We start from the raw sequence: 11,465 nt of genomic DNA on the forward strand, positions 1-11,465 counted from the left end.
TATAGGAAGATCATATAAATATGCTGTTTTCGTGACATCACAAAAACAATGAATTAAAAAATATTCCTTAGGGTTCATTTCATACATGGATTTTATAGAACCGGGAGTGAAATATACTTTTTAAATCTTTGATAATGTTTATATGAAACACCATTTTTTACTTCAGTTCATATTTGAAATGTGAAATATGGAAATTCATATTTCCATGACATGCGCCTTTAAAAAGTACATCCATAATTGTATGTAGGTAGTTTGGAACTCTTAAACCGGCTCTGGTGTCTATCCGTCCATCCATCCCTCCACCTCTCCACTCTTCCCTCTTCCCTCGCCGAACCGTGTTCTCGTCTTCTGATTGGTCTGTCAGATGTGTCGTCATTTCTCTTATGACGCTACATGCTCCCCGGAAGCGGATCTCTACAGCTTAGCAACATCACCAAACGAAGTTTTTGGGGAAAATAAACCGCTCGGTCGCCGGAATTACAAGCGCCTTCATTAGTAAGGTAATATGCTTAGGTTAACACTCTTATTCCGTTCGTTCATGTGAATTATGAACATTTCTTTTGTAGAATTAGCAGGAGAATGGCAGTCTTGTAAGCTGCGTGCTAACTAGCTCAGCGCTGTTCCTTTAAATACTAACGGCGACGCGCTGCAGGACTCAGCTAGTAGTGTTAGCGGTGCTCTCACGGTTCGCCTCAGTAACGCTTTAAATGGTTTCACTCACATTTCTCTGTTAACTAACTACAGTTACTACAACCAATGAAGCACTGTTACGATTCTTCTAACCTAACTATACCCCAAGCTTTAGAAAACACCCTGACAGTAAGTTGGCCCATAGTCCACATAGAGACTAACAATAACAATAGAAACTATAACCATATTTGTTTGTAAAAGCACTTTTCCTACGTGAAAATTCAGCACATGTCCAAACATGTACAGCTTTCATGAACCAAGACTACAAGACGATTTCACTGAGCATGTATCTAGCGTTAGATGGATAATAGACTTAATGTTAAATGTAATTTAAAATGCAAGCCTTTAACCATCGCACCAGCCTTTTACACTTTTGCTGCATTTGAAGGGATCTTACTTTTGCCATGTGTAACAAAGGTATGCAGTCCCGTTTTATGGTTTCGCAAACGTTTCCCTGTCGAGTAATGCACCACTCGCTTGCAAGACCCCCCGAGCTGTAAAAACAACTAATTAAATTACTGTTCAAAGTGAGACTCTAATGTGACTTTAGCTAAGGCTTCAGCAAACATCCTGATTGTAAGTTGTCCTACAGGCCACATGTAGACTGTAACAACAATAGCATTAGGATACCATAGAATACCTGTCTTCCAAAGAAATACAGTGCAAGATAGAGCATGCATAAATTAAAAAATCACTGAGCAAATTAGCTAGTTAAAGTACGTTTTGTTCACCGTCATTAACCTTCATATTACTCATATTTCACATTAATGTCTTTCCTAATGTTGTACTGCCAGATATCTCACAGTTGCCATATGTAGCAACATATTCACAGTGTGAATGTTCACAGATATTGTACAGCCTTCATTGCTGCAAATAACACGCATTATTAATGTCTGCATACTTGGTTATTCAGCGTTCATTAACCCTTTATGATCAGTCCTTATTAATCTGTCTCCTAAACTTTGGCACAGAAACTGGCCGCATGTAAAGGGAGAAGATGGAGGTTCCCTCCTATCAGTCTAAGCTTTTGTGTGAGCTGAATGAACAGCGTAAGAGGGACTTCTTCTGTGACTGCAGCGTCATTGTGGAGGGTCGCGTCTTCAAGGCTCACCGCAACATTCTGTTTGCCAGCAGCGGCTATTTCCGGGCTCTGCTGGTGCATTACTTGCAGGACAGTGGACATAGGCAAAGCACAGCTTCATTGGATATTGTCACGGCAGAGGCATTCTCCCTCATTCTGGACTTCCTGTACTCAGGTCGGATAGATCTGCGGAGTGACAATGTTATTGAAATCATGTCAGCTGCCAGCTACTTGCAAATGACTGATGTAGTGAACTTTTGTAAAGGTTACATCAAATCATCACTGGAGATTTGTAACAGGGAGAAAGAGAGCCAGAGGGAGAGGGGTAGGGAGAGAGAGGGACCGGCTGATAGTGGCACTCCAGCTTCAGTCTCCAGTGCTAATGCAGCCTCCACGTCTCAAACAGATAGAGGAACCCCTCAGGGTATGGAGACACCCAACTCAGCGGAGGCTCCTTCAGATATTCTTTCCACACCAGCTGCTACCAGCAGCAAAGACTCTGAAAGCGAGAGCTCTCAAACAGGATTCCCCAGCCAGCCCCCCACAAATGCCCCTATTAAGAACTCTGGGCAGGACATGATTAATTTTTCTTCTTCAGGGCTGTTTGTGGGGTTGGTACACCCCAAGATTAAATTTGACCCTGATGAGGAAGGTGAGTGCTCGCTTGAATCTAAAGAAATGGCCCTCTATGTAGACCCCAGTCATGGTGAGGACAGGACCCTTAGTTCAAGCCCTGCACCCAGCACAGAGCCAACGTCCTTGCCCAGCTATCAGATGAAGCAGTTTGTAGATGTACTGCTTCGTGGAGGACCCAACCCAAACCGTGAGGAGCTTGTGCCTCATTTTCCCCATAGTTTAGGGAGCAGTAGTATGATGGGGCGAGTAGAAGAGGGTCTTGGGCACGGAGGCCCTTGCAGTATGGAGCTGCAAAGTGACTGGTATATGGAAGATGCAGGTAAGAGCTTTTCCAGAATTTTTATATCTATGTCTTCACAGCAGTTTTATTGCTCAGTTCAAGTTTTCCATTTATGTCTGTAAGTTGCCTCTATCTGTCATTAGTGTTTCACATAGCTTTGCAGAGCTTTGTTTGAATGATGGCTTATCTGTTGTTAGAGACTTGTTTAAAGGGTTGGCTTAATTTAAAATGTCATTCTACTTACTTAGGAAGACTACATAAATGTCCGTTCTGCCCATACACAACCAAACAGAAGGGTATTCTGAAAAGGCACATCCGCTGCCACACAGGAGAAAGACCTTATCCCTGTGAGATCTGTGGAAAACGTTTCACACGACAGGAGCATCTACGTACACATGCTGTTACTGTAAGTTACTCAAAAATGTTAAGCTTTTTTTCCCCCAGAATTCAGAGCAGACACATCAAACACAATGTAATTAAAGCACAAGTGACCATTCATCCAATCCATGCTGTTTCAGACTCAGTCCTCTTCCATTTTATATTCTTTTCCTTTTCTAAATGAACAGTTTGGTTAAAAGTATTACTTATCTTCCTGACAGTACAGATACTAATGCAGTACTATGCAGTAGTTGCTCTGTAACTATAATGAATTATGATGAAAAACACTGTAAGGCGTACTGAGCAACATTTACATGAGTTTAAAACACTACATAGGCAGACAACACCATTGCTCTTTAGGGATCCAGTGTTATCATAATGCACACATGTGGCTATATGCTGCCAATTCTTCTTTGAGGCACAGAACATTGTTTTTCAATGTCAAAGGAAAAAGATTTTAACATTGTGGTAGGTTATGATTTTATAACTTTGGGTGTAACAATACAGTATTTAGTACTGTGTGATTCAGGTCAAACCTTTCTGTTTGAAATGCAGGGAAATTGAACAGTACAGGATCGAACCGGCAACCTTCCGGTCACAGGGCTGGTTCCCTAACCTCCAGCTAGAGCATTAGCTTGAGGTGATAATAAGTGCATTAACAGACAGTCGTGACTTGTTTTCTCATCTGTGTGCACATCCTCTTTGTCAGTGAAATTTAAAGAAAACAATTAAACAGTTCAGTGGTGTGGTGGTTAAGCTGAGGTGATATTTCCTGTATTTTGTGTTTTTCTCTCCACAATCGGGCCTTTGTTCAGTATGTGTGCATATGCGGCAACTTTACTGCCGTTCCAAAATCTCATTGTACGTTTAGAATGTTGTAATGAACATTTACAATTGTAAAATAAGTTGGAAACCTAAGGAACACTTTCAGGCGCTCCTTATGTTTTTGAAGTGTTATTTGATTTACACTGATCTGTGTTGTAAATATTTGATCTAGTCCACTTCTATCTGAATGCTGTTACACCAATACCAACACGTCAAAGCATAATTTTGCATGCTTCATTGTGTTAAAAAGCCAGTTGCCTCTTACTTTCTGTGCAGCGCTTTATTTGATTCTTGTTATATAAGTAATATTAGTAATAATAGTTTGGAAAATAATGTTATTTATATTATGATGTTGGCTAATAGAAAGTAGTTGCAGTGTACTAGCATGTTTCATGTGTTTAGTCCACATAATGTTAGCTTTGGGTTTAAAAAAAAAAAAAAGGCTAATAAACATTGGCCAAAAAATCAGGCAATGTGGCTATAAGGAAACCGGAATTAGCCATGAAAATGTATGATCTATCCTCACTTGTGTACTCCTGGATGTGTAAAAGGAAACGCAGCAGTACTTAAGGGGTTTATTTGATGAACATAAGACAGAGTCAGTCTCCCTGTGGGTTGAAACCTTAATTAAAGTGGAGCCTGAAGCTGTTTTGTCAGTCAGGAGACTCATACACTTTCTGGGTGAATCACCTTTATTCTCTACTTTTAGTGGCAGTCCTTTTTTTTGTTCCTTGTGATTGCAGACACCTCGTCTTCATGTTACTGTGTACACCTTTGCTTCGACAGGTCCACCGCTCCAGCTGGCCCATTGTGTGTAAGGGTTGCAGACGTGTCTTCTCCGGGGTCGTTTCACAGGGACTGAAGCGATTCGGCCTTTGTGATGGCTGTACTTGTGTCACTACAACTAACGAGGACTCCCCATCTATGAACATCAGTAGCCAATCAGCAAGTGTGGAGCAGGGCTCAGGAGATTCTGATTGGCCGATCTTCATGGAAGATGGAGATGAGGAGCCCAGTGCTGGCGCTGGTGAGCTGGATGATAAGAAGGACATTCAGAGACAGCTTGCAGAGGGTGGGAGTCTTCTGTAGTCACTTGGTCCTGATCTCATTTCAAACTTGCAGTATCGTTATATTACCCTTAATCATGCTTCATTATAATCTTAACACACAACAATCAAGGCCTGGAAAAAAAGGTGTTATGTACCAAATGTTGGTAAAGTCTTAGAAAAAGATGGAGAGCAAACCTGTCAGTGATGCTCACTGTAGCAAGAAAGGAAGGCAAGTTGTGAGCCTTATGCATATCACTGAGAGGGAACTGCAGTCAGTTTTTACAGAATGAGTCTATAAACTGATTAAACCTGATCTGAAACCAGATTTACACAGCTTAGGTAGAATTAACTGGATGCCTTGTCTTACACTAAGTGCAGAATAAAAGGTATTTACATCTTTGCCTTAAAAGTACAATGCTAAGCATTTTCCTTGATTTTTTATTTTTTTTTTATTATTTATTTAAAATGTTAAATTTTTTTTATCGTAAATACGATGCAGATCTTTAATCATGGTCAAGTTGGTAAGAATCATTTAAACATATCGGATGTGAAACTTTTACCTTAGATTATTCACAATAGCAGTAATGGAATAAGGTATTACAGTGGTATGACTATTTATTTTTTACTTTGTGTGTGTGGGTGCATCAAGAACTCTACTTATTTATCCTCTAGGCTGGTGATGACCATCCAGTCTAGAAAGATACTGCATTATGCATTTAACTGTCCACATTTGAGAGATGAAAAAATGAGAAGGCAATCATATTCTTAGGTTTTTGCTTAAGAAAAGCAATTGTATATTGAGAATGTTCATTTCTATTATGTTTCTACAGTGTGTAACAGGATAGTTTAATATGGGTTTTGATATTTAACTTTTTTTTAAATGTATTTACAGCAACATGACTTGAGCCCACAATGGTAATCATGGATTAGTACAGTTATTGTGTGCAGTTGAAATATGACCAAAGTGAAACTTTTATAGCTTTAGTTCTATTTACTTTCATATGTATGCAAGTTCATATGTAATTATAATTTACAGTATGCTTACCTTTAAAGTGGTTGTGTGGGACTGACCACAGAGTTCTGATATTCTAAAATAACATGCAGAAATAAATGGTGATGTTCTGTACTGGTGTCTGTTACTGATCTTTAATCAAAACTGCAGAGTAATCAGGTCACACTTACTTCATTGTTAGAACTGTGGCATCTGTTTTTCTCGAGGAAGTCACAGCAGTCCTTAACTTCACCTTTGTGTCCCCCAGGAATGTTACATGGCTAGGAAATGTTTCCAGGGCTCTGTGATGCCCCAGTCATGTTTCCTCAACATGAAAATAACATGCATATTCTGATATCCCATAAATAATCTCTGAAAGTCTGTTTATAGGCATGCTGCTTCTCTCTGTTAAAACATGATCATGCTTCAATTTGTCAGTGAGCAAGAATGGGAATCCATTTCTCTGGATTATATGTGAAATAGTCCCAATAGTAACATTGCAGTACAGGAGCTATCGCTGACAATGAACTCTGAGCACATTTTCAATACCGAGCCATTTCAAACTTTACCACAGATGAGTGAAAAAAACCTGATGCACTTAAATTTTTTTAAATATTGATTCGGTCTTGAAGCAGTAACTTTAGCAATATTTCGAAATTTTGACATATGTGGAAATAATGAGTTATTTGTAGAAAGTATGTACTTTCTAGAAATAACTAACATGGTCAAGTTGGTAAGAATGATTGAGATTGACTTAAAATAAACAACTGTCAAAATCATGACTATAGAGATCATTTTGACACTAAGTTATTGTTTTAGGAAAATCAATTCTGACATTGTAAAACTCAAATTGTAAGACAGCAAGTTATTTATAGTAAGTCTTTCTTTTAGGATACGTTCAACATTCAACAAGTCAATATTTCAAGAGAATAATTAATTTTTTAAATAATTCAGTCATTTTTAAAAAAAAATCATTCTGAGATACTGCTAAACAAAGAATAATCAGAGGGAAATATCGCGGGGGACGGGCTTCCAGTTCAATACCTGACGAGAATTGAGAGCAGAGAAGAAACGGCTGAGTGTAAACAGCGTAACAAGCTACTTCTGCCGTTTATGAGAAAATTGCGCACTTTATATTTTTGTGTGATATGTTAAATTCAACAAACAGTGCACTGAAGTGTGCAGAAGTGAGGTCTGTATAGAGGATGTTCTTACTTTCACTTAGAAAAATAAACAAAGCTTGTCTTTTCGTCCATAAGACTGTCTTTTACATGAGACTGCAGCTGGTCATTTACGCAGCATGGGGAACTAGTTATGCTCTCACCGCGACTTCCTGAATGCGCAGACGGCTCGTCGAGTAACGAGCAAAACGCGCGTAGAGGGGATCATATGACCGCTGGAAAGCGGCTATCACATGATCCTCAAACAACCTGTTGTACACAACCAGGTAGACTTCGCCGGTAGTCCAGTGGTGTTTTGCTCTGTGCGGACAAATCCTGTTTCCTGGTGAGAGCTAAAGTGGACGGACGTCGTGTAGCTGCTGCTACATTGTTTTAAAATGGGCTCAGAAGGTCTCCGGTGGCTGCTGCTGGGGCTCTGCGCTGTGCTCTGTGTGTCGGGAAGAAGAGCGCGGTACACTGCTGACTGGGCGAGCCTGGACGCCAGACCTCTACCAGCCTGGTATGACGACGTTAAATTCGGCATTTTCATCCACTGGGGCGTCTTTTCTGTGCCCTCCTTCGGTAGCGAGTGGTTCTGGTGGTACTGGCAGGGCGAGAAGGATCCGGATTACTACTTGTTCATGATCAAAAACTACCCAAAGGGATTCTCCTACGCAGAGTTTGCGCCTGGGCTCAAGGCTGAGTTCTTCGATCCAAATGAATGGGCTGAGATCTTTGAAGCTTCTGGGGCGAAGTAAGTGAATGGATGGGTGATGTGAGGTGATAAGATGTGAAGCTTCTATAAGGGCTGACCATTTTGTGGAATGCCTAGCAAGTGTTTAATATTTCCATCCTGTAAGCTGTTTTTGCTTATGTGCTGAACAGGTATGTTGTGTTCACTTCAAAACACCACGAAGGTTTCACCAACTGGGAATCTCCAACTTCGTGGAACTGGAACTCTGTTGATAACGGGCCTCATCGAGACATTGTAGGAGAGCTGGCAGCTGCTGTTCGTAAGAGAAAGTGTGTGTTCTCATGTCTCTGTTGGTGTCTGTCGATATGTGTGACTCTTAATAGGAGTGGGAGATATAACATGTCTAAAAATGTTCTTGATACACAATAAGTGTCACAGTGTTTAGTCTTTTGAAGGTTGAAAAGTTGGAACAGACAAAATAGAATAACCATCTCTAAAATACTTTTGAAAACTGAATACAATTATACATTCAAATTTTCACAAAATCCAGTTGAACAGGCCTAATTGTGCCTTGTTGGACTGAAATGTGCAGTTGGTTCAATGTTCTTAAACGCTGGAGATATTCACCATATGCTCAGAAAAGCATATTATAATGCAGTTCATCATGATAACAATACATATCATCATATTGCCCACCCCTACTGCTTGCTTGTGACTGTAAATATATGCTGAGTATTTTAACGTGTTTATGAACATTTCCTCTAGGTCTATGCACTTTGGACTGTACCACTCCCTCTTTGAATGGTTTCATCCCCTCTACTTAAGTGACAAGGACTCTAACTTCACAAAACAAGACTTCATTCGTAATAAACTCATGCCAGAGCTCTATGATCTGGTCACAAGGTAACATGCCACATGTCATATGATGTCTTGTCAAAAGTGCTGAAAGCTGATTGGTTGCATGGTTTTCTTGGATCCACACACCTAGACCTGATAACTCCTTGTCCCACATGGACAGATTCTGCAGACTGTATAGCTGCTATTTCAGTTTTGTTTTGGACATATCTGGCCATTCAGCGAAGTTTGACGTTCTGAACTGGGGCATTTGTTAGCTGATGATGTGTCTGTCTTTTCAGTTACAAACCAGAACTGATATGGTCAGATGGCGACTGGGAAGCCCCTGACACTTACTGGAACTCCACCGAGTTCCTGGCTTGGCTCTACAATGACAGTCCAGTCAAGGTTGGAAATGCAGTCTGTAAATCAAATCTATCTTTTATTTATATGTCTTGGAATTTTAAGTTGTATCTTTGTGTCACCCCTGCAGGACGTTATCGTGGTCAATGACAGATGGGGACAGGGCTGCTACTGCAAACATGGTGGTTACTTCAACTGTGCTGACAAGTACACTCCACCTGAGCTACCCAAGCACAAATGGGAGAAATGCAATTCAGTGGACACACACTCCTGGGGTTACCGTAGGAACATGAAACTCAGCGAGTTGATGGATTTACCCACCATTATAAAGGTGAAATATGTTGCCCTCATAATATAACTAATGTAAACAGATGGCTAATCACATGTGCCATGAAATTGATTAGGAACAGTGAGCTCTAATCCTTCATATGTTTTTGTGCTGACTTCTGACTTTCCCAACTGCAGGACCTTGTCTACACTGTGGCTCTGGGAGGAAATTATCTGCTGAACATTGGGCCTGCATCAGATGGTCAAATTCCAGTTATATTTCAGGACCGTCTCTTGCGGATTGGAGAGTGGTTGAAGGTTAATGGGGAGGCTATCTACAGCACCAAGCCATGGAGGGTACAGACTGAGAACGGCACTGTGCCAGTCTGGTGAGTTTTGAACTGAAGTGAAACTCTTCTGTTTATTCAAAAAGTGAGTTCTTTTACTGTGTTTTAGGGGCTCAGATCTTTGAAAACTGAACTCCCTTTCTTGAAATGAGTTTGATGTAGCAAGTTTCAAAAGGTGCTGTACACTGGCCAGTCCACACAGTCCATATATGGTAACTAAGCTCCTAGGCTGATTTTCATAGGAGCTTTAAACAGACAATCAGAATGGAGATAATTTACATATATCAGACTTAAAAACACAGTTACAAAAATAAAGAGAACTTGAAAATGGCCATGTAAAAATGTTGTAGAATATGCTGTAGAATATGACTGTATTATCGCACATGAAAAGAGAACTTAAACCTGTGTTTGTACAAAAAAGACGAGTTACACAAAGGAACTCTATGTGTAGTGTACATGCACACAAATATTTCTGTGTTACAGCTCATGGTAGTTATGGTCAATTATATATTTTATGAACTCTTGCATGGGATGTGCAATATCAAATATTTCCATACTGCCTATGCCATCTTCTCATGTTTATAGTGCTTTTTATCTAGCACCAAAATGAAAATTCAAGTCACTCCAAGAGATGTCAGTACTGTCCCAGAAGAGATCTCAGTGGTGTCCCAGGAACTGTATTCTTCTAAATAGAAATACACATTGAAAAACAAATAAAAAGCCATTTTGGACTGGAGGAATCCAAATGTTATTTAAAGACAAGAATAATATTAACAAATATTAATAAAAACACGCAGCCTCTAAACAGCTCAGTAGTCCAAAAAGGATATAAAAAGATGAACTTTTGTAAAGAGTTTTAGTTCTGTGACTTATCAGTGTGTCTTCAGAAACAGAAGAGAAACTTCTGTCTTAGTACTTTGAAAGTGTCTGTTTGAAAGCATTACTGTTTTACTTGTCTTCCCAATTGAAGGTACACTTCCACAAGCTCTGCGGTGTATGCCACTTTTCACACAAATCCAAAGCAGTTCTCTTTCCAGCTCTTTGTCCCCAAAACCTCAGAAAACACTGTGGTATGTATTTCTGTAGCTGCACTGTTCGTCTGATCCATTCAGTTACATATGGTCACTTATAGGATGAAAAACCAGTGTCACTAACTCTTGTATCACCTTCTTTGTTTAGGTGACTTTGTTGGGGAACCCTAATCCTCTAAAGTGGGCTCCTCTGCATTCCTCTGGCCTTGTCATGCTTTTGCCAGACCTGCCCTCCACCCCTGCCGAGGCCTGGGTTATCAAGCTGGAAGGAGTGGCGTAGCATTTACAAATTTGTGGCGTTTAACATACAACTATAGCTGTTGAAGTGACCTCGAGCAATATGGGGATTCATATGTGAAATGTAATTATGTTCCTAATATCTTTCGTCAAATGCCTTTCTGATTAGTTTGGCCTATAAGGGATTTTGAATGCACTTTTATTATGATTTTTTTTTAAAACAAACCACTGAAAATAAATGATTTTTGTACGTTTTACATTTTGGATTAAAGTGATTTTCCACGTCTCATTTTTTGTATGATGTGCATATAATATTCACCACATGAAATCGTTTCCAAGCCTGTAAGAATGTCAAGTGTTTATTTCTGCAATATTCATTCATAAATCAACCATGTGAACAGCCAATCATGTCTGTACATAAATGTTTACAAATTTTACAGCAATAAAAGCTAAGACATTTCATCAGCCTATGCATGCTTTATTACAACTCTATTAAGGGGCGAGCCAGATCAGATGCTGTCGTCTGTCTTTCTCCCTTCTTGTCTATTCCTCTTTCACCTATTCATTTTCTTCCACTCCCTTAGGGGACTGCTTGTAGGGAT

At 39.9% G+C, this 11,465-nt stretch overlaps 2 protein-coding genes across 2 annotated transcripts; both read left to right on the forward strand.

Annotated features, from left to right (window-relative positions):
• Positions 1-378: 378 nt before the first annotated feature.
• On the forward strand, positions 379-6,065 carry zbtb8b (zinc finger and BTB domain containing 8B). Its single transcript, XM_017693672.2, has 4 exons — positions 379-500; positions 1,662-2,726; positions 2,936-3,093; positions 4,677-6,065. Exons 2-4 carry the CDS (start codon positions 1,688-1,690, stop codon positions 4,977-4,979), a joined length of 1,500 nt encoding a protein of 499 aa, XP_017549161.1. The 5' UTR covers positions 379-500; positions 1,662-1,687; the 3' UTR covers positions 4,980-6,065.
• A 1,245-nt stretch (positions 6,066-7,310) lies between these two features.
• fuca1.2 (alpha-L-fucosidase 1, tandem duplicate 2) lies at positions 7,311-11,325 on the forward strand. Its single transcript, XM_017693685.2, has 8 exons — positions 7,311-7,844; positions 7,976-8,113; positions 8,550-8,687; positions 8,921-9,026; positions 9,112-9,312; positions 9,447-9,637; positions 10,566-10,665; positions 10,775-11,325. Exons 1-8 carry the CDS (start codon positions 7,489-7,491, stop codon positions 10,904-10,906), a joined length of 1,362 nt encoding a protein of 453 aa, XP_017549174.1. The 5' UTR covers positions 7,311-7,488; the 3' UTR covers positions 10,907-11,325.
• Positions 11,326-11,465: the final 140 nt, after the last annotated feature.

Source organism: Pygocentrus nattereri, chromosome 27 (assembly GCF_015220715.1).
Source record: "Pygocentrus nattereri isolate fPygNat1 chromosome 27, fPygNat1.pri, whole genome shotgun sequence".
Classification (NCBI taxonomy): domain Eukaryota; kingdom Metazoa; phylum Chordata; class Actinopteri; order Characiformes; family Serrasalmidae; genus Pygocentrus; species Pygocentrus nattereri.

Excerpts from the sequence above, each read along its gene's own strand:
- zbtb8b (XM_017693672.2), top strand. The coding sequence starts at position 1,688 with ATGGAGGTTCCCTCCTATCAGTCTAAGCTTTTGTGTGAGCTGAATGAA. Across the intron at positions 2,727-2,935 it reads CTGGTATATGGAAGATGCAG|GAAGACTACATAAATGTCCG; the intron begins GTAAGAGCTTTT and ends CTACTTACTTAG. Across the intron at positions 3,094-4,676 it reads TACGTACACATGCTGTTACT|GTCCACCGCTCCAGCTGGCC; the intron begins GTAAGTTACTCA and ends TTGCTTCGACAG.
- fuca1.2 (XM_017693685.2), top strand. The coding sequence starts at position 7,489 with ATGGGCTCAGAAGGTCTCCGGTGGCTGCTGCTGGGGCTCTGCGCTGTG. Across the intron at positions 7,845-7,975 it reads TTTGAAGCTTCTGGGGCGAA|GTATGTTGTGTTCACTTCAA; the intron begins GTAAGTGAATGG and ends TGTGCTGAACAG. Across the intron at positions 8,114-8,549 it reads GCTGCTGTTCGTAAGAGAAA|GTCTATGCACTTTGGACTGT; the intron begins GTGTGTGTTCTC and ends CATTTCCTCTAG.